Consider the following 24,763-nt stretch of genomic DNA (forward strand, 5'->3'; position numbering starts at 1 on the left):
CCCCACTGAGCCATGTGGACTCTCTAGATTGCCTGAGTCACTGCCATTGACTGAACGAACACTGGAATTCGAGTGGCATTCCCGGATGGGACTGAACTTGACTCTGCACATCCGTCGGAGGGAGCATATGTCGTGCTCTCTTCCTTCCCAGTGGCTAAACTGAACTGAAACATTTGAGGGCAGCTCTGAAACCTGGTTCCCATCCTCCCGCGGTGGGTATGCCCTGTTCTTTCTCTGGTCTGAGTGGTTTAGCAACCGCCACCCTTTCAATTCACCGATTGACATATCACATTGTACATGTGATCACAAACATGATTTGGTTTATCAAAAATGCACTCATCCAAATTTAGTCATGAGTGCATCTTGCGTTAGAATTATATATTTGTTATGTCTACCTGCGTTGCCTCGCACGCGTGCCTTGTCCCTGGACAGCGGAAATGGTATGAATTGTTTACTTTCGCCGAGCCACAAATCGCATTGAATATTCATGCGCGTCATCATACTAGAGATCTAGACCCCATAGTTGTTGCACAATCGGGAGATCATATTTCAGCACCGACTACAAATTCTTTGGTTTTGGGGACATTACTAAATTTCAAAATTTCCAGGGAAGGGTCGCTCGGAAATGGTAGTTCTGTGTGTGTCTCTGCTAGAGGTGTTGTGGACCCAGGGCCCGACTGATTTGGGGCTCGGCTCCACAGCTCCGCGATTGTTTTTACTGTCTCTACCCCCTCCCCCAGTTGACAGAATCAGTGTGGGCACAGCCTGTAGGTGGATTGAGCCTATCATGAGACAATAGGAGGTGAAGACTGCAGCGGTCTTGGAGCTGTCTATGTCTTGTAGAGCACCTTTTCTTCCCATAAAAAAAAAGAAAAAATAGAGGTTTAATTCGGTATCTGCATTATTATAGTTTTGGGATTTTTTATTTTAAGCATAAATGGTTACTATTTCATTTGTGTTGCTTTAAAATTTGTCAATTAACAGTCAAAATTGGAGCGTTAGCTCGAGGCTTAATTTGTAATCTCGGAACACAGTTAGATATTTGAACTCAGTGAACTCAGCATCACTGGAGTCGGACATCACTCCGTACATCAACCTCCGGGTGCTTTCCCGGAGGTGGACTCAATCTCGCTGATAAGGACAGTTTAGAGTTCTGGCTAGAACCTCACACGCCATCCAATTGGGAACTACAGGACAAAAGTGGTACCATAACGCACAGTTGCGCCCGGCCCCAGTATTTGTGCCCGCCAAGGTTGAGCTTAGAGGTTGACCGCCCGGACGGGCAGGTCAAGAGAGGGAATGTGTAGATGGCATGAATTGGATCAAAGTCAGACACTTTCGAGTCTGAACAAAGACGATGACGATGCAAATGTTTAACTTATTGACTATTTTGCCTGCTGGCGTGTGCTTTGTGTGGACGATGTTGGCGTTTGAAAATAGGATGCGGGATGACAGAAGTGATGGAGCGAAAGGAGCATGTAATGGAATGGTATGGTATGGAGCAAAGCGAGATGATGGTAAGACGCTGACACAGACACAACAACTACTGCTAAATCTGAAATGTAAACAACCGACACAGGTGAACACTCGGGTGACAATTTTAATTGGACACACCCATGGAATGATGTGGGAATAAAAAAGAAAGAGCCTATTTTTGACACCCAAGTTGCAAAACAAAAGTTCACCTGCCTAAAAGTTAAATGGGACTGGTCCTGGGATTGGAAATCTCCAGGAGTCATGGTGTAATGAAAATGTGTCTTTGCCAGTAGGAATCCCTCTCGCTCGTGATGATGTTTGGCTGTGGTGTGGAGAGAAAGTGCTGTACGATAGGCTTCCCACCAATGCCTCAGGTAAGTGCGCCCTGGTAACGCTGATCATGCCAGTTAGTGTGACAGCCTTAGATCTGGCCAAAATGGAGTGGGAAGGTGTTGGACAATGGGGAAGAATCCCCTTCCTTAACAGGAAGAGAAGGGACATGCAAGAATGGTTGAATGCAGGAGATCCCACGTATATAGATGCAATTGGAGTTCCAAGAGGGGTCCCTGACGAGTATAAATTGGTGGATCAAATTGCGGCAGGATGGGAGAGCCTTTTCCTGTTCGTTACAGTAAACAAAAATGTGGACCGGATTAATTATGTCCACTATAATGTCCAACGATTGGCGAACTTCACCACCTCGGCACTCCAGGCAGTGCATGAGCAATTGGCTGCCACATCTCTGATGGCATTCCAAAATAGAATGGGCTTAGATATGGTGTTAGCCGAAAGAGGAGGAGTGTGTAGTATTTTTGGGGATCAGTGTTGTACTCTGATTCCCAACAATACATCTCCTGACGGTCGCCTTACCAAGGCATTGGAGGGTCTGCGCACGTTAAGTGACAAAATGAAGGAGCACTCAGGTGTGGACACCAGTTGGTACTCTGACTGGTTAAACATCTTTGGCAAATATAAAAGCTTGATTGCATCAGTACTGATTTCTATCGCTGTGTTTGCCGCTATTATGGTGTTATGTGGATGTTGTTGTATTCCATGTATCAGATCATTAACTGTTAAGACAATTGAACGCACGTTGGGGCCACTCCCTCCTGGTGGCCAGTACATGATGATCCCTCAGAAGGACCCCCAGGAGGGGGAGACAGCTGTGGCCCTCCGGGAGTCCGGGATGTGAGTATGTGTAGATGGCCTCAGCGACCTGAGGCCATGAGGAGGGAATGAAATTTTCTACGGATTTTCTACTAGAATGACATTTTCTATTGATTTTAAGTTTTACTAATTTTCTATTGATTTTTAAGTTTTACTAATTTTCTATTGATTTTTAAGTTTTACTAATTTTCTATTGATTTTTAATTTTTACTGGTTTTCTATTGATTTTTAATTTTTACTAATTTTTATTGATCTTTAGTCTTTTACTAACTCTCTATTGAGCTTTACCTCACATTCTATTGATTTGTAAGTTGTTACTAACTTTTCATTGTTTGATTTTGAGCTCGTGTGTAACAATAAAATAATGGGTTCGAGTGATGACCTCAGTTGTCTGAGGTCATGAGAGGGAATAAAGGAGTGGAAGAGTTTAAACCTGGCTAGTTTTATTCGATGTCCTGCATCTTGTGTCACTGTTATTCTGTGGAATGCTGTGTGGGTGGCTGGTGAAGTTGGAAAAAGAAAGTGAAAGAATGTGAGGTTTGGGAGGTTTTAGGTCGGTGCCTGGCGCAGACAGATACCTCGAGGGGGAAGGGATGCACAAGAAACTGGACCCTTCAGCCACAAGCAGGAGGGGCCACCACTTGAAGAAAGACCAAGAGAAGCAAGCTAAAGTTAACTGCAGCATACACATAGCCAATAGAATCATGCCAGGATGCCTTTGTCTCTGTGTCATTTGCATATTGTGTCTATAAATTAATGCTGAACAGCGAAGACAAAGAGAGCTGTATTGAGAGGGACCCAAACTCAAGTTGTAGATTTGTGTGTTAGGAATAAATCCACTCGTGTGTGAAAATGCCGGCTTCCTGATACCTTTCTATTGCAGAACGAGCGCGCATATTGTTGGATGAGTGAGAGTTGGGTAAAGTCACAAATTGGAGTCAGATTATTAATTTGAGTTTACATTGGTTTAAAATTAAATTCTAACATTGATTTAAAGATAAATTCCAACAATAAGTTAGTCCCAAACAAGAATAGAACCTTTGCAGCCATGGCAGTTAATTTGCGGAGTAACCTGGCACGAGATATTGATGAAACGTATCCAATCCAATGGACCCAAATTCATCCTTCATCGCGGAATTGCACTGCAAGTCAATAACCTGGAGCTGAATGGCAACTGGCAGATCAGTAGGCTTCACTATAAATGGCGGGCGAAAAAAGCCAAATTTGTTTCTGGGGATCCCTTCTTCTCCATGAACTGTTAATTTCCCCTCGTAGATCAAAGAAGCACTTGGGTAATTCTTTAATAGTGGGGAATGGTGAAGCAAGTTAATTTCTAATTGGACACATAGTGCTCCTAATGTTTGCCTCTCGTGACTACCTCGTGTGACTACCGCATGCTGGATGTGAGCGCTTTTACACATTTACTGCCTTCTCGCGGCCGGAGGAGGCATTTGAGCTAGAGACTCACTTCTTTTTTGACACACTCGGAAATTTATGACGGGCCAAATTAAATTATCCAATGCGCCGATGCCGGCCCACGGGCCATAAGGTTGACAAAGCAACGGTGTAGTTTGTAATACCCCGAAAATCTCCACCCTTTCAGGTTTTCCTTGAAACTTTACGGCAATATTTTTTTTAATAACTGTGAGAAAGAAATGTTGACAGTAAAGCCATTGAAAAATGTTCTAGAATTATTTACAATCGTGATGATAAAACTATACTATCACAATTGTTTGGTTTAATGACGTCTTCCAGCCGTTCCAAAATGATGCAACAAACGATGCCTCACACTTTAAATTTCCACACGAACAAATTCCCGGAAATGTAGTTTAGCAGCATTTCCCGTATACCTTCATTTGGTAATAAAACTGAAAGCACTCAATAATCTGTTACCTCGATCAGATCAGTCTGGAACGTGACTATTAATGTGACCATTAAAACAGACTATATCATATCACACGATTTGTATTACGGTACAAAAAAACGTCATGCGAATGATTTTATAAATAGACGATCTTTTTTTTTTTTTTTTCTGTGCGCATGCTCAGCAGACGTGGAGTTACTGACACTCCACGTACGAACGCGAGCAAAAAATGACCAATCAGGAGCGGCCACACTGTTTGGCAACAACATTCCGCCTCGTCGCAGTTTAGACTGCATATTTTGTACAGACGCCTATTTAACAGCACAGCTGTTGTACTCACAAGTTTCGATTTTGACATCGAAATCTCCTAGGTTCATTTTTGGTGAGCGTAAGATATTTTTTCATAGACTTCTACGAGAAGAGTTATTGAAGAAACGTGACACCAAACGTGAGAAGTGGAAAAATGGACGCGGAGCGTTCTGGACAGAAGACTATCACGATTCTCATCAAAACGCCCAGCCAGGCTGTGGACGACCAAACAGTCGAAGGAGTCCATCTGAATTGGACGGTGAAGGACCTCAAGACACATCTGTCGGCAGTCTATCCGACGAAATTGGTGAGTGTTTTGAGCCGATGGCTAATGTTAGCAAAAACAGCTAGCCCACTGTTGGAATGTCAAGGCGAACCGAGCTGCCTTGTTGGCTCGGTCAGGCTGACTGACGCCAATGAACAACTGTTGCTTTTATTGCAGCCTCTTCCCCGTTCCAGCCTTTGTCAAATGTAGTTTACTTTAATGAGTTTATAATAAGCGCCATTGTTCATTTCTACAATAAACACAAGCCTGTTATCTAGAGTAGACTCGTGTATTTTTGTTTATCTACTGCAGTTATAAATTTCGAATAGAAAAATTGTGTTTGTGCACCGACCAACAAAACCCTGACCATAAATTGATATCCACCGGATAACAATGCCCAACCGAGCCTTATTTTTGTTAGGGAGATTTTTGTGTATGCAAAGCTTACAGGGGAGGAACAAAAACGATTTGAATTTGAAAATAGTTTTATTTATTTATGTATTTCAACAATGTTAGCGCATTGAATCTAATCGTTGCACGTTGAAGCTACATATCAAATCGTCTTTTAGTGGAGACATATCAGGACAGACAAGTTTATTCATGTTTGAAAAAAAAAATGTGGGCTCCAGAATCGTTTCACACACCAGGTTTCATATTGTCTTTTTTTTTGTAGTGATGCACACCCCCAAATAATGGTATTGGATCTTATTAGATTTTGCAAGTGGCTTAATGCCGTGGCTGGTCACTGTATATGCCTTAATCTGCTATAAAGTCAAGGGTAATGTACTGAGCCTAAAGCAACACGACTCACGACTATCATGTATTTATTTATTTGCGTGTCATGTCTCTTTACTTGCCACAACAAAACTGACTGTTGCAAACAGCAAACTACTCCCTTTCAACTTTTTTATATATGTCACTCACTCCCTTTGAACCTAGAACGTGTAAAACTCACTCTCTTGCCATCAATACAATACAATACAATTTATTTGCGTGTCATGTCTCTTTACTTGCCACAACAAAACTGACTGTTGCAAACAGCAAACTACTCCCTTTCAACTTTTTTATATATGTCACTCACTCCCTTTGAACCTAGAACGTGTAAAACTCACTCTCTTGCCATCAATACAATACAATACAATTTATTTGTGTGGCACATTTAGTTACAGTTCCCTGGTGAATGTCTCTGCCTTTTGGGTCACCACACAGGACATTTAGATCCAAAAATAGGTCAAAATGTTAAGATTAGAATTACAATATATTGAAAAATATAAAGTAATGTTGCATTAATTTAGGAGTGTGGGCTTGGATTTGCTCCACATAGACGTCACTTTGAGATCATTAGTTTTATATAAACAAAATGGGTTGAAGGAAGAAATATCATGACATTTGAATGTGTGGTGATACTTCTTCCTGCATTTGGTAGTAGTACTGCAAAACAAAAATGACTTTGTCATTTTCTATTTATTTGTTCCCATCAGGCTGAGGGCGACCAGAGGCTCATCTATGCCGGCAAACTTCTACCTGACCATCTTCACATTAGAGACCTCTTCACACAGGTATGTCTGAGTTAGTATTTTTCTGACCAAGTTGCTACAAGTTGTAGTTCACCATTCAACCTCATGGAAAGCGAAGGACACATGTTAAACTATGCAAACTTCATTTAATTGTATCGTATAGAATTTACTTAAAAGGTTTTATTTAGTGTTGGCTGATATTACTGTTATTGAAATTGTATCATGATATTTGCAAGGTACTAAATAAACGCACGTGCCAACCCAACAAATGAGGGTCAAAATTCATTTTGGCAGGTGTTGATCAAAATTTACTTGCTAGTTTGGCCAGTGATTCCTGAGGCAATAATGTCAGTTGGATAAACTTTGGGTTGGGTATCAAGTCTCAAGAATCTATTAGAAGCAGGACTATTCTCTAGGACTTGCATTTTGAATTTACGATTACACATTATAGTGCCTCGTCCGTCGCTCAATAGTAAAATTTGCTGAGACCAACAGAAAGTGTGTGCACACACTTTTGCACCTGACGCCGATCACAAGTGTGGCCTAATTTTGTAAAACTAAATGACTCATGAGTGCAACACTTAGAATAAGATTATTTATTATATAAGATTAAGGAGGTTGCATGACTTGTTTAAGCGCCACAGAAAATGAATGGCTCTTGTTTGGACATGCTGAAAAAAAATCAAAATAGAAGGCAATACGTATTTATGTTTAGTGCAAGCGTGTTTCGTGCATTTTAAATGGAACTAAAAACTATACACTATGCCAAGTTGCACTATTACTATGAAACTACTTATAAATACTAAAAGAAATGCTTGCCAACATATTTCACATAAATTGAGCACGGAGGGAGGGAGAGAGAGCTCAGCAAAACACAACTGTTACCGCATTAACACGCATACCCCAAATATTTTTTTTATTTTTTAGAACTGTAAATTAGTATATTCTAACAACCTTGGTAGGTTATGTTTTATTGTTGGGTGTTGCCATTCCAAATGCGTCATGTACTTTGGGCGGTGCATAGCACGTGCTCTTGCTGTTTCGAAGTAATCCAGCCGCTATCAATCATAGGTATATAAAAAGTTTTGGTGAGTTTTTGTTTTTAATCCACGTGAGTTCACTAACTAATGCCGCCATAAACCACAGTAGTCACTACAATATTTTAGCGTACTACAACGGGATGTAGCGTGCAGTGTTCCAGATGCACACGGTAGCCTGTGCGTGCTAAAGCTATCTTTCAGACACGACGATCCCTGCCGTAAATTAAAACCGCATCAGAAAAGTTTCCTTTTTACGGTGCTCATTTAGCATCGCTGTGCTAATATGAAAGGGAGGTACGTATTAAGTATTTATACAATGCAATACAACTTTATTTAAATAGCGCATTTCACAACAGCTGGCGCTATAACAATTCACTTTCCATATGGGGTAATATAAATTAGAACGAAATTAAAACACATGGAACACATTGAGTCGAAAGCTAAAGAATAAAAATGTCTTCAAATGTGTTTTAAAAAAAGTGGACAGAGAAGGGGCTTGCCTAACATTTAATGGAAGGTCATTCTAGAGAAGACCACCAAAAACAGAAATGGTGTGACCCCCACCCCCCTCTCAGGGTCAGCTTTGTCCTTGGCACCTCCAGCAGCATTTGTTCTGCAGTCCAGAGGCAGCAGGCAGGTGAATAGGGGTGGAGGAGCTTGGAGAGGTACGCTGGGGCGAGGCCATTTAAAGATTTGATGACTAACAGTAGTATATTAAAGCAAACTCTAAAGTGCGACTCAGAAGTGCATTTTTTTTCACGACCATAAAAGTCCAAAATTTTCTCCAAAACGGACAGGGCGCCCTATAATCCGGAGCGCCTTGTTTACGGACCAAGTTCCATAGATTTGTACATGTGTGACTTTCTTGAGCACTCCACCTAACCAACTGGGAGTGTTTCACCAACTAGGAACATGTCACAATGCGTGTTAGCACTCTCTGTTGGTAAAGTTTGAGACTAGTAAGCGGTGCAGAATTGACTGGAAGAAATCCATTGGGTGAGGACTCCTGGTGGTCCTGGAGAAAGCTGGATAAAAGGGCCACTGTCCACAATGTCGTAGTCTGTCGTATCATTAATGTTATTGCAAGCAAGAACCATCACAGGTTACATTAACCTTTACATTGCAAACCCTACATAATTTTTTTTTTTAAATCACTGCCCAATGCACACCACTCACAACATCTCTCTAATCAGCCATCTGATTGGCTGAGGCTGAAGAACTCCCAGAATGCTTTGCAACACTTGGGATATGAATGGCATGAGAGATGCATGTTTTGTGTTAATTGTATTTCTTTCTTCCTTTTTTGTTTGTTTCATTTTTTGCTAGTATGTTTTAAAGGTAGGATATGTCTACATGCCTGCGCCCAATAATGCTGTGCGCCCTATGTATGTGTTAAATACAGAAGTGGCACCTGTAACTGAGACTGCGCCCTTTAATGTGGTGCCCCCTATGGTCGTGAAAATACTGCAATTGAAAGCCGAGCTAGTAAAAAAAAAAAAACAAAAAAAAAACGCCAAGGAATCTGATGTGTTTCCTATTGTTGAGGGACCACATTGTTTCCTATAACTCTTTGATCAGTTTGGTATTTTGCAATTTAGGTGACGCTGTGATGAAAATTGAGAACTGAGCATTTTTGGGGGGAGGGGGAACACAGCTGTCTAACGCCTCTCTTTGCTTTCTCAGACCGATATCATTCCCACACTGCACCTTGTCTTTACTGTTAAGATGCAAGCCAATGCACATCTGGGAGCTAGACCAAAGGTGAGAGAGCAACATTACACACGGTGTTAAATTACTAAGAAAATGCACCACTGCTCAAATTACCCTTTAAAGGGGAACTAAATGATAAAATGTTCTCCATGCCATGAAAGATGATTAGTCTGCTGCCTGAGTTATGATTTAATTTTTTTTATTCTTGTCATACTTTCCATTAGGACAACTTTGATATCTCACTAAGACAATAGAAGTCAATATAAAATGTTTTCTAGGTTAGGTGAAAAAAAAATCTGATCTGACCTGATGAAGAAACATAAGTACTCACAGTAGTGAATTGAAAAACCAATGTATAATATTCAGGCAAATCATAATTCAGGAAGTGGCCAAATAGTTTGTCCTGGCACTGTCTGTCAGTGAAGTCATGGCTCTTGTTTGTGTTCTTCAGGTTAAGGTAGGGGGTCAGCCGTCTCTCTCGAGTGCAAGGCCCACGCCGTCCTCTGCGTCTTCCAGTAGCACAGCGGAGCTGAGACAAAGGAGGCAGACGCCTTCAACTTCAACTGCCGCTCCAGGAAACACGCCGATGCCGCCATCACCTCCAGGACGTCCCGCATGGCCTGGCGCTAACCTGTAAGTCTCTTAGTTTTTTCATATGCACAGCCTTGTTTGAATTGTCTCACATTGTTGCCGTGGATTTTAAAGTTGACCTGAATTATTTTTAATAGAGAGAAGTTAAACGGCTTAATCTTGCCTGCTTAATCTTGACAGTCATTTCACGATTAGTTTTAAGGCAATAATGTGACTTTTAGTCAGGTCTTTTCTGAAAATCGACCGCAAGGTGCTGTTTTTAGAAGCCGCAAAAGGAAACATATGTTGAAGCTCGCAACAAAACTTATTTGCATCTCCGCAAGGTGCACCATCTTGGTCTTAAACTACTTGAGGCTTGTGTAACACAGTATGACTTTTGCCCTCTCTTTTACACTGTGGTAAAAGCTTGCCAAAGCTAAAAATTATATAGCGGTGTTGAGTAGATAATAATATAATTGACTCTCTCTTTTCTTCCTGTAGGACTGGAACACCACAAATGGCTCAACCAGCATTTCCCGCTTACTCTCTGTACAGCCCCCAACAACTTCTGTGGCTCCAACATGTTTATGCTCGACAATATTACATGCAATAGTGAGTTTATTTCCCAGCACTTTAAAGGGATTTTTTATTCTGTTAGCATACAGTAGTACATTGCACAATGCACCCAATCACGTCTCAGCTTCAGAAAAGAAGGGAGCTGTGATTGGTTGCATTGGATGCAAATAAAAAAATATATATATAATCTGTAATACTGCGAATTTCATTACTGTACTGTTTGGTAACTTTGACTCGTTGTGTTCTACCAACAGTCAAGCAGCCATGGCAGCCGCTGGCACCGGCCCCTCAGTAGCACCTGCCACTGTTGGTCGTCACCCACCTGTACCCGCCCACCAGGTCCCTGTGCCGGCACCCATTGCCAATCAGGACCCCATCAACAATCTGCAAGCAGCCAACCAGAACCCCGTGCAGGATGCTGCATTCATTGACCCAGGCGTGGCCAATCAGAACATGCGAATGAACGCCCAGGGGGGACCCGTAATGGAGGACGAGGACGACATAGAGCGAGACTGGTTGGACTGGTTGTACTCGGCGGCGAGGCTTGGTGTTCTGCTCATGATTGTCTACTTCAACTCCAACCTGAGTCGCTTCCTTCTGGTGATGGGCACCCTCTTCCTCATGTACCTGTGAGTGACCTGACCACTCTGGGCACACATACATTCCCTTTCTATAAACTGTGTGACATCTGTTCATGTAATTTCAGCAGCATCAAAGCTTTTATTTCATGCACATTTTCAGATTTTAAGATAAAAGAGTAATAAATAACTTTTCAGTAGTATATTAAGTCTGATAACAGGCTAATAATTTAGGCTTCCATCCTCCATTCTAGTGCTTGTTACGTCAAAGACAGGCAAGTCCTTGACTTTTAATCCATGTAACCATCCGGAAATGTTAAATTTCTATTGATCACAGGTCTATTGCGATACATATTGATATTGAATTATTGCCCAGCCCTACTTTGGCACATTCGGACTCATGGATTGAAGCCCCAACCCCTTTTGTGAAAATCAGTTGACCTGATTTGGAAAGTCACACTTGTGGCTTTAAAAGAAATGTTAACTATTGTGCAATGAATTAAATCGTAGACTCGAGCACAAACTGACAGAAAAATAAAAAAATCACACATTCAAGTTTTTCTGTTTTTAAATGCATTTGCAAGTCCAAAGATAGTGTAAGCTTGTTAAAACTGAGTGCACGTTGATGAAAAAATATTTTGGTATAAAATTGTACTGAAATAAACACACAAATAAATGCACTCTTTTGGCTACAATGCAGAGCCTTGTTATCATTGGTGGCTCATGACAGCGTTATGTTGCTATCATGGGAAATGGCGAGTTTTGAAATGGCACAAAGTCAGTGTGGTAAGGTGTCTTTAGCTGCCTGTTCCAGATATTTGTTTAGGCTTATAAGATAAGATTCCTTTTATTAGTCCCACAATGGGGAAATTCGAGATTCGAACCCAGGCCTCCTGGGGAGACTGGGACCGAAACGCGGCGCCTTAGACCACTCGGCCATCCTGGCATATATAACCCAAGCCCGCTTGTGTCTACTCGCATACATGCAAATTCTGAAGGAAGAATCACATAATGAGATATTATTGATTTTTAGTCTTCAGTATCGTGTTCTCAGCAGGTCTTCAACCTCAGCTTGAGGAAATTGAGTCATTTTAACTAAACCCTTTGTTGTTGTTTCTTGTATGTATAGTCACACCACAGGCTGGTTTGCCCTTCGAAGACGACAGCAGTTCCAAGTACCCAACCACCTGCAGCCTCCCGAAATTCAACACAACCAGGAGAATGAGAATAGAATCCCAAATCCCGTACGTGGCCTTCTGTTCATGTTGATTGAAAGACATATTCACATTTGTCATCATTAAAACCCTTGATGTCGCGTGTTCTCAGGGCGCTGAGCTTGCTGACGAACAGAGGGAAGTTTCTGCTGACGCTGACGAATCAGAAGAACATGAGCCCATGCCAGCTGTGTTGGTGCCTCCACACAGGGTGTCAGTCATGTGGACAGCCTGGGTCTTTTTCAAAACCTTCTTCTCCTCGCTCATACCTGAGGTTCCTCGGGGTGTGGCCAACTGATCTGCTCAGACAAACCATCCCCAAGCTACTTGAGGCGCAGTTAGCCATGGAGTTTGTCTTCTATACAAGGAAGGAAAACTTCAAGTTAACCAAAAACAGCAGTAACATGTGCACAAGTTGTAGCTCGCTAATAAAGGGCAAAAATAGACATTTAAACTGTAATCAAAATCCTTCAGTACAAAATCACACCGTATGTTGTTAGATATATGAATATGTGGTGGAGAAGGTTGTCAACTGATTGCGTGACTTGTGATGCTCCAAGTTCATAAGTGAGTCTGCAGAGATGAATGCCGGTTCGCCTCTTCATCCCGATAATAGTTTCTATCGCAAATGTGCCAAAGTTTGATGGTTTGGAAAACCAAGCTAAAGTTTTATTTCATGTATTTTTGCTGCATGTTAAAATAATCAGATGGCATTACGCCATGTCTTGTGTGTAAATTAGAAAAATGTGACTGGGTGGGTGAATTTAATTTTTTACCCTTGGTCAGCATGATATCCAAGAAGTTTAAAGTGACTGTTAAATTGACTGGGCACATAACGTATACATATTACACATAAAATAATTGTACACAACGATAAGAAATACTGTAATCAACAGTCTGGCAAGATTCACAGGAGATGCTTACACAAAGACTGCGTCTTTTTGCCCGCTGTAAATTCCATGTTGGCATTGTGAAAATATTGTATATACCTTATAACGCACTTTAATAGTATATGCAAGCATCTTTACACCAGGGCCGTTATTACTGTCGTTGTTATTCCTACAATTATTTATTATATCAATTTTAGAGACTGAGATTTGACAGGTCTAGTGACATGAGTTTCAACGGTGGTGAATTTGCCGAGGGGTTGGGCAATGTCATTAACTTTTCAAATGTGTTGAAAAGCCAATGTATGGAGTTCCAACTCATTGTTTCTAGTGACTTGTCATCATCGTTGACGTAGAGCTATCAATGCTCCAAGGATTGATAGTTCGCCATTCCCGATGTTAATTTTCCGTAGTCTTTGGATGAAATGAGCTTTTCATCCCCTCTAACTAAATCCTTCCAAGTGGTGCATACAGTTCTCTCCATTTGTTGGATTTATGCCCTGGTGAGAGAGATTTTGTGACCTTGATTTCTATGTACAGTATAAATGAACATTTGAAAGTTTACTCAATGAAGTTATGTTGAGTTGTTTTGTATGTTGGGAATACTTGCAATATGATGCAATAAATATTCTTAACTTAAACATGTTTGTGTTTGTTGCAGATGGGCCTCCTTGTGATTGCATTATTGATTACTGTGAAAGAGGAAGTTTTTTTGACCTCAAGGTGAAATGTACTCATGTCAACAAAACACCATGATAAATATTTAGAGTAGACCCACAGTTTGCTTTCTAGTTTGGGTGCTACCGGTGACAACAGTAGAACATTCACGTGTTTAGAACTAGTGTCCCCACTGTACAGTGCTCTGTACAACAATGGATAGTAGGGTTGTTTTTTTTTTAGTTCAAGACGTTTATTTGGATGAGAACTGGCCCAAATTTTTTCGACTGTAGGCGACGTAACAACAACACGTTTTATTCTTTGGAACACGACATCTCCGAGCTATGTGGCAATACTCAGCTGTGGAGTCGGACTCCTCACTGGAACCTTTTGTTCGCTGAACATTGACGCTCCCGAAGCGGCCCCGCGATGCACACTGTTCAAGAAGACCACCTCCAAGGTTCATCGATGAGGAGTTTATCCAAAATCGATGCCGTCTCGCACCACCACGACATGAATTGGCTGCAAGCGGTGGTGGTGAAAGAGCCGCATGTGGCTCTGGAGCCATGGCTTGCAGACCCATGGTATTGCTTCATGCCATAGCTTCTCAGTGCTCATTCATGTCGAGTAGAAAACCTGGAGGCATTTTCACAACATACAATATGGACTGGTTGAATATTGGCACTACCATCAAATGGCAATTAGAAGTGGTTTGTCATTTATTCTCTCATATCCATTCGCTGGAGTTTTGCAAAGACACAGAGACACATTTATTTCTACAAGAAAAACCTTTGTCGTGAATGCTCGACCTTTTGGGAAGAAAAGACGGCAAGCAGTTTGAAAATGGCTGCATCAAACGTAATGAGTATGTTCTCGACGCCGATTGGCATTCGGCCACGACAACAGACGGACCAGGCCAGCCTGAAAGAATGACTGAAGGATGACTGATGGACTGACATGCTCACGTTTGGTGTCAATTGATCACTCTGATTAACTGTTAACTAGTGAATCACTGCATGAGATGAAAGTCGACTATGAAACACTACACAAAAGCAAAGCAATGGCAAAGAAAATAGCATTACCTAGTCATTCGCTAAACGTTGCTTTTTTTCCTTAGACTTGTCCCTACTTGATTATGAGTGTGATTGATGAGCATTGTCCTGGATATGTGTGAATTGTACTTCATGAAACCCCAACTGTGGATGGTATATAAAAGTAGGACACATGCATGTCCACCAGTTGTGTCACGCTGGCCACCCCACTGAAAGATTTGTGGCGGCGCCCCTGTAAATGATGTAATTAAACACATGAGACAGAGTTTGAGCAAGGGTCGAAGTTAAGACATGTTTACTCTGGAGTGACCTCACAGAGTGGTGAATGTGATGTACACATCTACCCCCACTAGATGGTGCTATATTTGAGATTCCACTTGACTGTCAATCAGTTACCTCCAAGTACAAATAAAGCAACTGGGTTCAAAAAGACTTATTGCCGAACACCTTCATATTGGAATGGTCTGTCTTTTTTTAAGTTTGACGATATGGATTATTCACAGTTTTGACCAGGTACACTGCCTAAACCACTTAATAGGAAAGGCAAGGACAGAAGACAATTGAGGGGGAAAAAAAGGTTTGTTTTCTTCATACTAATACGCTAACCTCCTCTATATGGCATAATGCCCTCTGTGTGCGATATCTGCTCGTTTTAAACATTGCTTTGTTATACCACTCCATTCTAGTTTGCCCCATTCTACAATCCAACCCAAATTAATATGTGTAGGATTCATTGAGGCTATATGAATGCAGATTGTTTTGTACTGCTCACTGCATAGAAGAAGTCCCATTTTGGTCAGACAAATGGAAATAGGTACAGTATTTCTTTGTGTGTAAGCGTGTGTGTAAGGGGTTGTGCGTGCGTGTGTGAGTGTGCGTGCGCGCGCGCATGAATTTAATCAAATGGTTTTCTAAAATTCTAAAACTGAATGATACATTTTAATTTTCTGTCATCCTTTTGTAGAGGAAAGTTCAACATCTAAAAGCTTCACTGAGAGATAAGAAAGACAAGATCACAATTAGGTTGTTATTACGGAACTGGAGCAGCTTCGGCACAAGCCATGGTCTACACTGACAAAAGAGTCTAAGTGTCAAAGTGAGCCTGAACAACAACATCAACTCACAGCTCGCATGGTTCAAGAGAAAGGTTCTTTCAAAATGTCTCATGATGTTTATCAAGTGTTACTCATGCTACTCCTGTTATCTGAGTATGGATCATCGAGTGGGTGCCTGCAGGATGCTGCCTCGGCCTACAGATTCACTGGAGCCGTGTGCCGTCTCACCTACCCTGCCGCTGTTGTGTGTGGGTATCTAACAGCCGATAGAATTGCTGCACTCAGTTAAAACGTTTTCAATGGGAAGACTTATTTTACTTGGCTTAGTATATGACACTTAGAATATGTAATAATAATCAATCTGGTTGGTCCTTGTCAGAGGAAACAATTTAAAGGGAAGGTCAAGTTAAACTTTTTTTTTTTTTTTTTTACAAAAGTGTTTAATGCGTCCCCACTAGTCTAATCACGGTATTATGATTACTATTCCGTTTGAGCTGTGAGCAACTATGATGTCATTTTCAGTTGACAGTAAGTGGCAAAATGGCGACCCTCTGAGATGAATACCAACAGGTTGGATTATGCTGCTTAATTAATATTCCACAAACGCAATAATCAAAATGTCGGGTGGTGCCACAAAGGCCTTTTTTTTTTTTTTTAACTCCCACTTTAACTGTTGGTAAGTTCAATAGAAAAGTACATCCATTTCACAGTTCTAAGGCTGCTGGTTTGACCTGGGCTGTGGCCTTCCACATTGGCGTTTGCATGCTCTTTCATCACAATAGAAGTTTTGTTTGATGGTTTTTCATCCATTTGTCAAGCAAAAATTAAATGGAAACTGGAATTGAAACTCAATTCACCAATCCATCGCCTCTCTGAAATTGCTTGGAAAGTGACCCATGCTAAGTTTATTTTTAAAATGTTATCATTTTTGATCTTTTGGGATTTTGGTCGTTGTCACTCCTTTCCTTTTGTTGAGTAAAAATAGGGGGTTTATTTACAATATGAAAAATTACACGAGAATTTTACATTTTTAACGCTCACTAAAATGTGATTGTTTTACAACAATATTTATATATTTAAATAAAAATATTTTGTATGAGCTGTTTGGGTGGAAAATCCAGGTTCTGTCCATTAATTGGCAGACAGGAAATGTCAAATTTCCAAAAACAAATTTTCAGGACCCCTCCCCAGAAAAAAAAAACCCAGCATGTTCTTTAGCCATTAATAGTGCATTGTCAAAGACAGCAAGCTATTTTCAGCAATTTAAATCAGTCCATAATTATTAAAATGGAAAAAAACAAAAACACGTGGCGAATGACCAATAGTATTGATTTTTGGAAAAGAAAATGCAAAATTGACCAGATTTGGACAAGGAAGGTTTTGTTCCAAGACCAGCCATGTGCATGATCAGATGGAAGACTGAACTGAGCGGTGTGATGTGTTTGTGTTCATGACTACATAAATTTCATTTTTGTACAGTGAATGAGAAAACCACCAAAGTGATAGAGGCAGCTTTCCAGCATGCAAGGTATCCGAACGTTAAAGGAGAGAAGACCGTGCCCTTCATGGGCAACGTCTCATATGGCCTTGAAAAGTGAGTCAATGCATAACGCACACACACACAGTTGGAAAACAAAGGCCTTTAAGTTATTTTGCGTTGAAACGTCTTCCTCCAGTATGGAGATTCACAACCTGACGATTGGTCAGAGCTCCTTTGAGCTTCTTCCGGGTGAAGGCATCGCCATGGAGATAAGCAACGTATCTGCAGTCTTCATAGGGACCATCCATTACGCATATGACAGTTGGCTGTGAGTTTGTCTGGAAAATCAAATACATTTGTTTATACTACGTGTCCAATAATTATTCAATTTCTTATCTTTCGTTTCGTTTGTGCAAAACATGCAGAATCATTTTGAAGAAATGCAGTTTAGAGAAAACTTTGGAGGCCGTAACTTCCTCCCTCACATGATAATTGTTCATACAACAAACGTTATGTATTTATTTTGGTTTCATCTAGAGTCCAAATTGCTCAGTCAATAAATTTTGAGATTGAGTCACAGATTGACCTTGGAATCAACCCCAAACTTTGTAAGTATTTATCTATTTACATAAGTCAACTTTGATTCAAAAACAGCTTAATAAGCAGCCATCATTTGTGACATTGATATTATTGAACTTGTCTCAGATTGCGGAAAAGGAAAGGTAGCAGCAGACACATCATCTTGTTACTTGAACTTTGACAAGCTCCGTTTGCACCTGCAGGGAGAGAGAAAGTGAGTTACTCGTGCTTTGAAAATCATTCCTAATCACAGTTGGAGAAACTTTTTTTCACAAGGAGTGTGTGGCTTTGTGTGTGTGTGCGTGTGTGTGTCTGAGTGCACTTGTGTTTGTGTATTTGTGTGCACGTGTACATTCAGACCAAACTGGCTCAAGAAGCTCTTCACTGACTTCATCACATTTACTGTCAAGCTAGCCATCAAGGGACAGGTAAATCATCTGTCAGGGTCCAAATATTGTCTTGCCGGAAAAAAATGTTTTAATTTTTTTTTTTCTTGCGTAGATTTGTAAGGAGATCAACAAAGTGGCAAACATATTATCCGACTTCATACAGGAGAGAGCAGGTGGGTTCCCTTCCAGTCCAGTACTTCATAAAGTACATCCCTTTTTTCTGTTCTTGTGCAATTTAGTTTTTCTCTCTGTTCAAATGCGCGTGAACATTTTTCATGACATGAAATAGAACAATGGCCACTTGAAAAGTGACCTGTAGCTGAGCTGTCGTCAACTATGAGAGTATGCAACCACAGGATAGTTAGGAAATCAGCAAACAGTTAGTGTAGCGTTACTTTTTCTTTTTCTACTGCTTTCTTTTTTTGTATTTTAAGATCACACAAGTCACTCTTGACACTGTGACAGACAGTGAAGGTCGTGGTGTACTGAATACATCACACTCTATTCGAGCACTGAGAACACACTTGCCATTCCTTTCTCTCTCACGTTTGAAAATTGGTCATTTGCCCCAATCTTGATTCACAACACAATTCTACTTCAGCTGCTTTGTTGGCTTGTATCCATTAGATTGTGTAATGTCTTGTGTCTTGATGTGTTTTCAGAGAAGTTCCTCAGTGACGGAGACATCACTGTAGATATCGGTGTGACCGCTGCTCCCACCATCACTGCTCACTACATTGAATCATACCACAAGGTAGACAATATGCTGACATTTACTGTGTATGACCGAGTTAACAGAGAACACTAATAAAAAAAAAATAAAAAAAAATGCTTTTATAAAAGCACAGGCGGTAGGTGTAAAAGCAAATTATAACGTATAATAGCAAACAAGGAAAGTAGCAATAAATCCTACAGCTGTCAAAAACAGGTGCCACATTCAATGACTTCATTAACATATGGAATTAATAATTACTTAACTCATTCACGACCAGCCCAGATAAAGGAAATGTACTATTTGACGACTATACTCGTCAATGGCAATGAATGAGTTAAGTGATAATGTTTTTTTGCCCCTCCATTTTCCAGGGGCTCACAAACTACAACAATACTTGTGCTGTTATTAGTGATTCAGCTTTTGAGCCTGGTCAGCTGACTGAAAACAGGATGCTCTACTTTTGGATCTCAGGTCAGCATTTATTCAATGTAATAATACGAGAAAATGCTGTGTGCATACCTCGGACGATGACCAAATATTTCTTTAGCTGGAGTTGTTACTGAATTATGTAAATGAACATTATAAGCTGTCATGTTGAAGAAAAAGAACAACCTTCTTCTTCTATAAGTTAAGAGGCATGGTTGTCAGCATACCAGTAAGATACAGGCACAGAGTTTATCACTCAACAATGCATACTCACTGCACTCCCTCCTTAAGATGGTTTTCGGCATTGTTTTGTAATGTTTAATGCTGAAATGTATTGTTACCCCTAGACCAGGTCTTAAACCCGCTGATGAAAGCTGCCCACCAAGATGGTCGCTTCCGGTTTAACATCACTGGAGCAGCGTTGATTGTAACAAACACCTCAGATTAATACTTATATCCACCACGATGTATAAAACAATACTTATTAGAAAACAAATACATAAATAACGTTCAGAACTCTTATGAATGTGATTTCAGGAACTTTTCAAGATAAACGCCTCAACAATCATGCCTGATTTTTTTAGAAAGGTAATGCAGATAATGCATCATTTATCTGAAAAGCTTTTTCCATTTCCAAAAACGTAAACATTGCCGTGCTGTGTGTGTGTTTGTGTTTCAAGTGTCTTGTAGAAACGAGTTATCCAGAATTACATGTGTGGAGTTCGTCTGTGCCCTACATAAACACCTCTAACTTTGGGACAACTGTCTGGGCTGAGGCTTCTGGCCAACTGTGGTGTGAAGGGCAAGAAACTCTCTTCTTTCAGACAGTAAGACAGAAATCAACCAAACTCTAAAAGTACCAAGTAAACAAAGACGCATGAGGAAATTCCCAAGCATCAACAGTACTGTAAAAGTATTTGCCACCTTCCTTATTATTTTTTTGCATATTTACTGCACATAGAGGGACACTTGGTCCGGCTGATCATTGACACTTAGAAATTGGACCTGCATGAAAATTGACATCAGTACTACAATTCACCCCCCCAAAAGACTCTGAAGTGATTAGGGCTTTTTTGATGATGAGATTTACGACAAATTGATATGCCCCATTTTGGAGCTCAGCTTGTCATTTCCAGCTGTGTATATCACAGCAGGGAGTCAAGCGTGGTAGTATTGCTTGCTTAGTCACTTCTGTTATCTGAAACCACCCTTATCCACTTCAATATGTGAAATTATAAAAACGTTCAGCACAATATTTTGGATGGAGACGACCAAGCTCTGGAGGCGGGCTTTTTAACATTTTGTGTCGCGGTGCCGCTTCGGGACCGTCAATGTCGGATAGTGAGCTTCAGGATAACCGGTTGTTGTCCCTTGTTGAAAATTTGGACTTTGAAAACACCCAGCACGCCCACACATGACCCGAGTGAGGATATGCAGGACAGACTTTCAGAGCCAACTCCACAATGTGGCCGCGTGGATGTGTCATTTTCGGAGGAGTGGTGTAGGCGTACCCACAAAGTGGCCTCGGTGAAAAAATATCAGACAAGCTCATGCTTATGGATAAAATTGTAATAGATACGGAAAATTAACCTCAACACAACTCTATTCATAAAGCACTTTAAGACAACCATTGATGTATGAAAAGTGCAGTACATGGAGCAACAGTAAGTCATACAACAAGAGACAATAAAACAAATTAAGAATGAAGACAATACAATCCAGGCAAGAAAAAAGTTCCAGAGACATGCATGGTAGGTTGATTGAACACAAGTCTCCACATTGACGACAATGTCATTGGACTGTTGTGACTTTCAAAAATGTATGGACATTCCTTTAACCTTATTGGCATTAAAAATAAAATGTGCCTTATTCAGCACTTGTAAAAGAAGTCTAAAATGGCTCATGATCTCACTCTCCATCCTCTAGCAGGCTCACACGAGCGGTGTCATGTGCAAATTTAATAACGTGTCTGTTTTGGAAAGTGCGAATGCATAAAGCTGTCTTCTGAATAAATAATAAAGGAGACAAAACAGCTTACTAAATTCACTGCAGGTATTTTAGGATGCAAGGTGTTTAAAGGAGATGAAAAAGGCACAAATTGAGAGTTAGCATGACCTGTTTGGTTTCTCAAGATGAGATTGCATGATCATGTCAAACTTGCTAAGGTCATGGTCGTATGCATGTGCAGGACTATAAATAGTTCCATTGTGCGCCAATATACAACATATTACCTTTGGTATGCGATTAGCCGCAACCAAGGAGGTGACCGAACAGCAATCTCTTAAATGCACGCAGGATCTGTTTTGTGTTTGTCATAATGTTCCTGTTTGTTTTGTGTGCAGTTCATCACCACCGATGTCACGGCTTCTTATGTCAACAAACACATCTTACTACATGGCAAATCTTTACAGTAAGACTTTTCTCATATTTTTTTTATTATCTCCAGACCTCTTTGATACATTTTAATTGTCCCTCGGAACTCCACTTAGAAAATGAAGTGTAAATTTTGAATTTTGCTTCCACCTGGGATGCTAGATTTAAATCAATCATTAATGATCGATGTCCTCCTCCAGGGTTGATGTACTACATGCTGAATTACACCAAGTTCGTTTGGTAAGAGGATTGCTCTGATATCATCCTAACTTTTTCGTGTCCTTTGTTAAGAGACATATTATGCATTTTTTTTCTTCGCTTTTTTTAATACAGTTCCCACGTGTCTTAAAATAAAACCGGTTGGTATTGAGGGTCGGTTATGTCTTTTGCCAATGATGGTGGAGATGTGGCGCTGCAACTAGGCGAACGCCTACTTGTTCAAATAACGCAGAGTCTGAAGAGAAAAACAAGTCTCCGAAAAGACAGTATAAGCATTTTGGATTGGATTGTCACTCGCGGAGGCATCACTTTATATTTGTTTGCATTGTGACACCCAATTATTTATATTCAAGCAATTACAGCGTCAGTTTTACATAATAAGTCTCCTTGAATGTACTGTATTGTACAAATCTATGCACAAATCTCTTTGCCGCAGCGTGATGTGACTTATTTCAAATACTAAATCTATTCAACATTCAGAAACAGACAACCCCCCTTGGAGAATTGCCATTGTTTTTACAATAATTGCACAGATTTCTCACATTTGGACATGTATAGCTGTCAGTGGTGGTGATTGGGTGTTAGTAGTTTGTATGGAACGCCTGAAAAATGACCTCTTGAGGAACAAAAGTGCATAGATTTACATTCTGGACAATGGTGCACTTAACGAACATTTACTGATTTATCTTTTTAGGTCGATCAAGCACAACTGGATTTCATCCAAGAAGCTGTGATGAAGATAGGTGTCCCGACAGTGTTATCTGGTAGGAACATGTTATACAATACAATAAGAATAGGTTTTAGTATGGATGGTATCAAGTTACGCATGGACATTGATGACCACAATTGCATCTCACTACATGTTTACTGATCCAATGTATAATATTCAAAATGACTTCCTTACTTACATATAGTCTGAGTTTCTAGGCTAGGGATTTGCTATGTGAGTGCACTGTGATGGCAACATAACTGTCATCATTCTGTGAATCGGCAAAATATTGCAAAACTATTTGAGAACCAAAAGATTCATTATACGACTTGTCTGTGAAAACAGTTTTTTTATGATCGAGTTGAATAGACTTTGGTCCTCTTCTACGTTTGGTGTTCTAGTACTTGCAAAAGAGATAACCAGGCTGCTGGACAAACAGGGTGCATACTTATTTGACATCTACAACCCAGAAGTACTTCCTCGGGATGTAAGTGTCACTCATCTGCCTTTTTGTCGCATGTCTTACATTAAGTGTTGTTCCCTTTCGCTCAGGGATTTGTGATTATACAGATGGACTTTGGTTTTCCTCATCACCTCCTTGTTGACTTCCTCAAGATGACTCTACAGCAAACAGGCAGTCTTCAACAATAAAGGCTCAAATTTGACAAAGGTTTTGACACCTTTTCCCTTACCCAAATTTCACAAGTCATCCTGTCATCTCTACACAGTGTTGATTATTTGTGAGTTTGTGTTTATAATTACGACAAAAGAAATATCAAGGAGATCGAAAATTTCAAATGAGCTAAATTCAATCTGACTTTACATGAAGATGGATATGTACAGAATATACCTCTCACAGTCTGACAGGCTTGGAGAACTTTTACAATACTGCCAGCATTCTGATAGTCACTTCACCTAAAAACTCTGAATGCTTTATTTCAAGGGGCAGTCACTTTTTTAATGTTCACAACAAAGATAGAACATTGCGTGGGACACAATTTGAAATACGGCTCATATTGTGATGGTTCGGTGAACCGTGTGGAGGGAAAACAGGACCCAAAAGCAACCGGGGAGAGGTGAAGAGGTTTTATTGGTATGGGAAGAGGGGAAGCACCGAGATCTGGAACCGGGGAAGGGGAGCTCGAGGTGGAGCGGCGCGGCGGGTCAGACGAGACTGCGGAAGCGAGGATCGGCGGGCAGGTGGCGAGGCAGCGGGAGCTGGGTGCGGGAGGCAGGCAGGTGGCGAGGCAGCGGGAGCGGCGAGCGGGAGGCAGGCAGGCGAGGTGATCGGCGTAGCGGGGGAGGCGCAGACGAGGAGGCGGGAAGCGGCGGGCAGGCAGGATCGGGGCGGCCAAGGTGCAGGCGGCGATCAGGAACTCGAAGGTGGGCAGCAAGGACACGGACTCGGACGGGCGCTGGGCGGCTGGAGGGAGAACACGGAAACACAGGGGTCAAACACGAACGAACGTCAAGGCAACCAGGCGAGAGCGAGGTGGGCGAAGACATGAGCCAAATACCACGGTTGGTCACGGGATAATCCGGCGTCTGGCTCTTGGCAGCACTGAGTTTTAAACCCACGGTGATTGCCGCTGATGTGCTGCAGGTGCGCAGGAGCCAACGCCTGCGAAAGCCGGGGGCGTGCCTGGATGTAGCTGACAGAAGCCGCCGGAATCCTGAAACAAAAATCCCTCAACTCCACCAGGCCCCCCAAACCCGAACCACCACAGCACCCCCCCCCTCAACGGACGCCTCCTGGCGTCCTACCCGGCTTGTCCGGGTGTGCTGCGTAGAAGTCTTTGATTGGGGAATCGTCAAGGAAGAGCTTACGAGAAATCCAGGAGCGCTCCTCTGGGCCATAACCCTACCAGTCTACCAGGTACTGGACGCCTCTTCCCCGGGGCCTCACGTCCAACACCTTGGACACCGTGAAGGCAGG

The 24,763-nt window shown here is 41.3% G+C and overlaps 2 protein-coding genes across 2 annotated transcripts; both read left to right on the forward strand.

The window, feature by feature from the left end:
- The first annotated feature begins 4,705 nt into the window (after positions 1–4,705).
- Positions 4,706–13,814, forward strand: herpud1 (homocysteine-inducible, endoplasmic reticulum stress-inducible, ubiquitin-like domain member 1). The gene is made up of 8 exons (XM_088299584.1): positions 4,706–5,123; positions 6,563–6,640; positions 9,322–9,399; positions 9,800–9,981; positions 10,420–10,530; positions 10,749–11,123; positions 12,202–12,316; positions 12,399–13,814. The coding sequence occupies exons 1-8, from the start codon at positions 4,971–4,973 to the stop codon at positions 12,582–12,584; spliced, it is 1,278 nt and encodes a 425-aa protein (XP_088155710.1). The 5' UTR covers positions 4,706–4,970; the 3' UTR covers positions 12,585–13,814.
- Positions 13,815–15,309: 1,495 nt separating this feature from the next.
- Positions 15,310–23,524, forward strand: cetp (cholesteryl ester transfer protein, plasma). The gene is made up of 18 exons (XM_088298842.1): positions 15,310–15,459; positions 15,847–16,185; positions 17,417–17,531; positions 17,614–17,745; positions 17,955–18,025; positions 18,123–18,210; positions 18,355–18,424; positions 18,498–18,558; positions 19,048–19,139; positions 19,472–19,571; positions 19,874–19,953; positions 20,064–20,114; positions 20,207–20,353; positions 21,869–21,936; positions 22,100–22,139; positions 22,813–22,882; positions 23,229–23,314; positions 23,380–23,524. The coding sequence occupies exons 2-18, from the start codon at positions 16,014–16,016 to the stop codon at positions 23,476–23,478; spliced, it is 1,542 nt and encodes a 513-aa protein (XP_088154968.1). The 5' UTR covers positions 15,310–15,459; positions 15,847–16,013; the 3' UTR covers positions 23,479–23,524.
- Positions 23,525–24,763: the final 1,239 nt, after the last annotated feature.

Source organism: Idiotropiscis lumnitzeri, chromosome 6, assembly GCF_059441095.1.
Source record: "Idiotropiscis lumnitzeri isolate Australia: NSW breed Sydney's pygmy pipehorse chromosome 6, RoL_Ilum_1.0, whole genome shotgun sequence".
NCBI classification, from domain to species: Eukaryota; Metazoa; Chordata; class Actinopteri; order Syngnathiformes; family Syngnathidae; genus Idiotropiscis; species Idiotropiscis lumnitzeri.

What these genes read in the sequence shown, in the direction of transcription:
- herpud1 (XM_088299584.1), top strand. Translation starts at nt 4,971, where the DNA reads ATGGACGCGGAGCGTTCTGGACAGAAGACTATCACGATTCTCATCAAA. An exon ending in TTAGAGACCTCTTCACACAG is followed by an intron (nt 6,641 to 9,321) that starts GTATGTCTGAGT and finishes TTGCTTTCTCAG; the next exon opens with ACCGATATCATTCCCACACT. An exon ending in AGAATAGAATCCCAAATCCC is followed by an intron (nt 12,317 to 12,398) that starts GTACGTGGCCTT and finishes GCGTGTTCTCAG; the next exon opens with GGCGCTGAGCTTGCTGACGA.
- cetp (XM_088298842.1), top strand. Translation starts at nt 16,014, where the DNA reads ATGGTTCAAGAGAAAGGTTCTTTCAAAATGTCTCATGATGTTTATCAA. An exon ending in GTCTCATATGGCCTTGAAAA is followed by an intron (nt 17,532 to 17,613) that starts GTGAGTCAATGC and finishes GTCTTCCTCCAG; the next exon opens with TATGGAGATTCACAACCTGA. An exon ending in CAGAAGTACTTCCTCGGGAT is followed by an intron (nt 23,315 to 23,379) that starts GTAAGTGTCACT and finishes CCTTTCGCTCAG; the next exon opens with GGATTTGTGATTATACAGAT.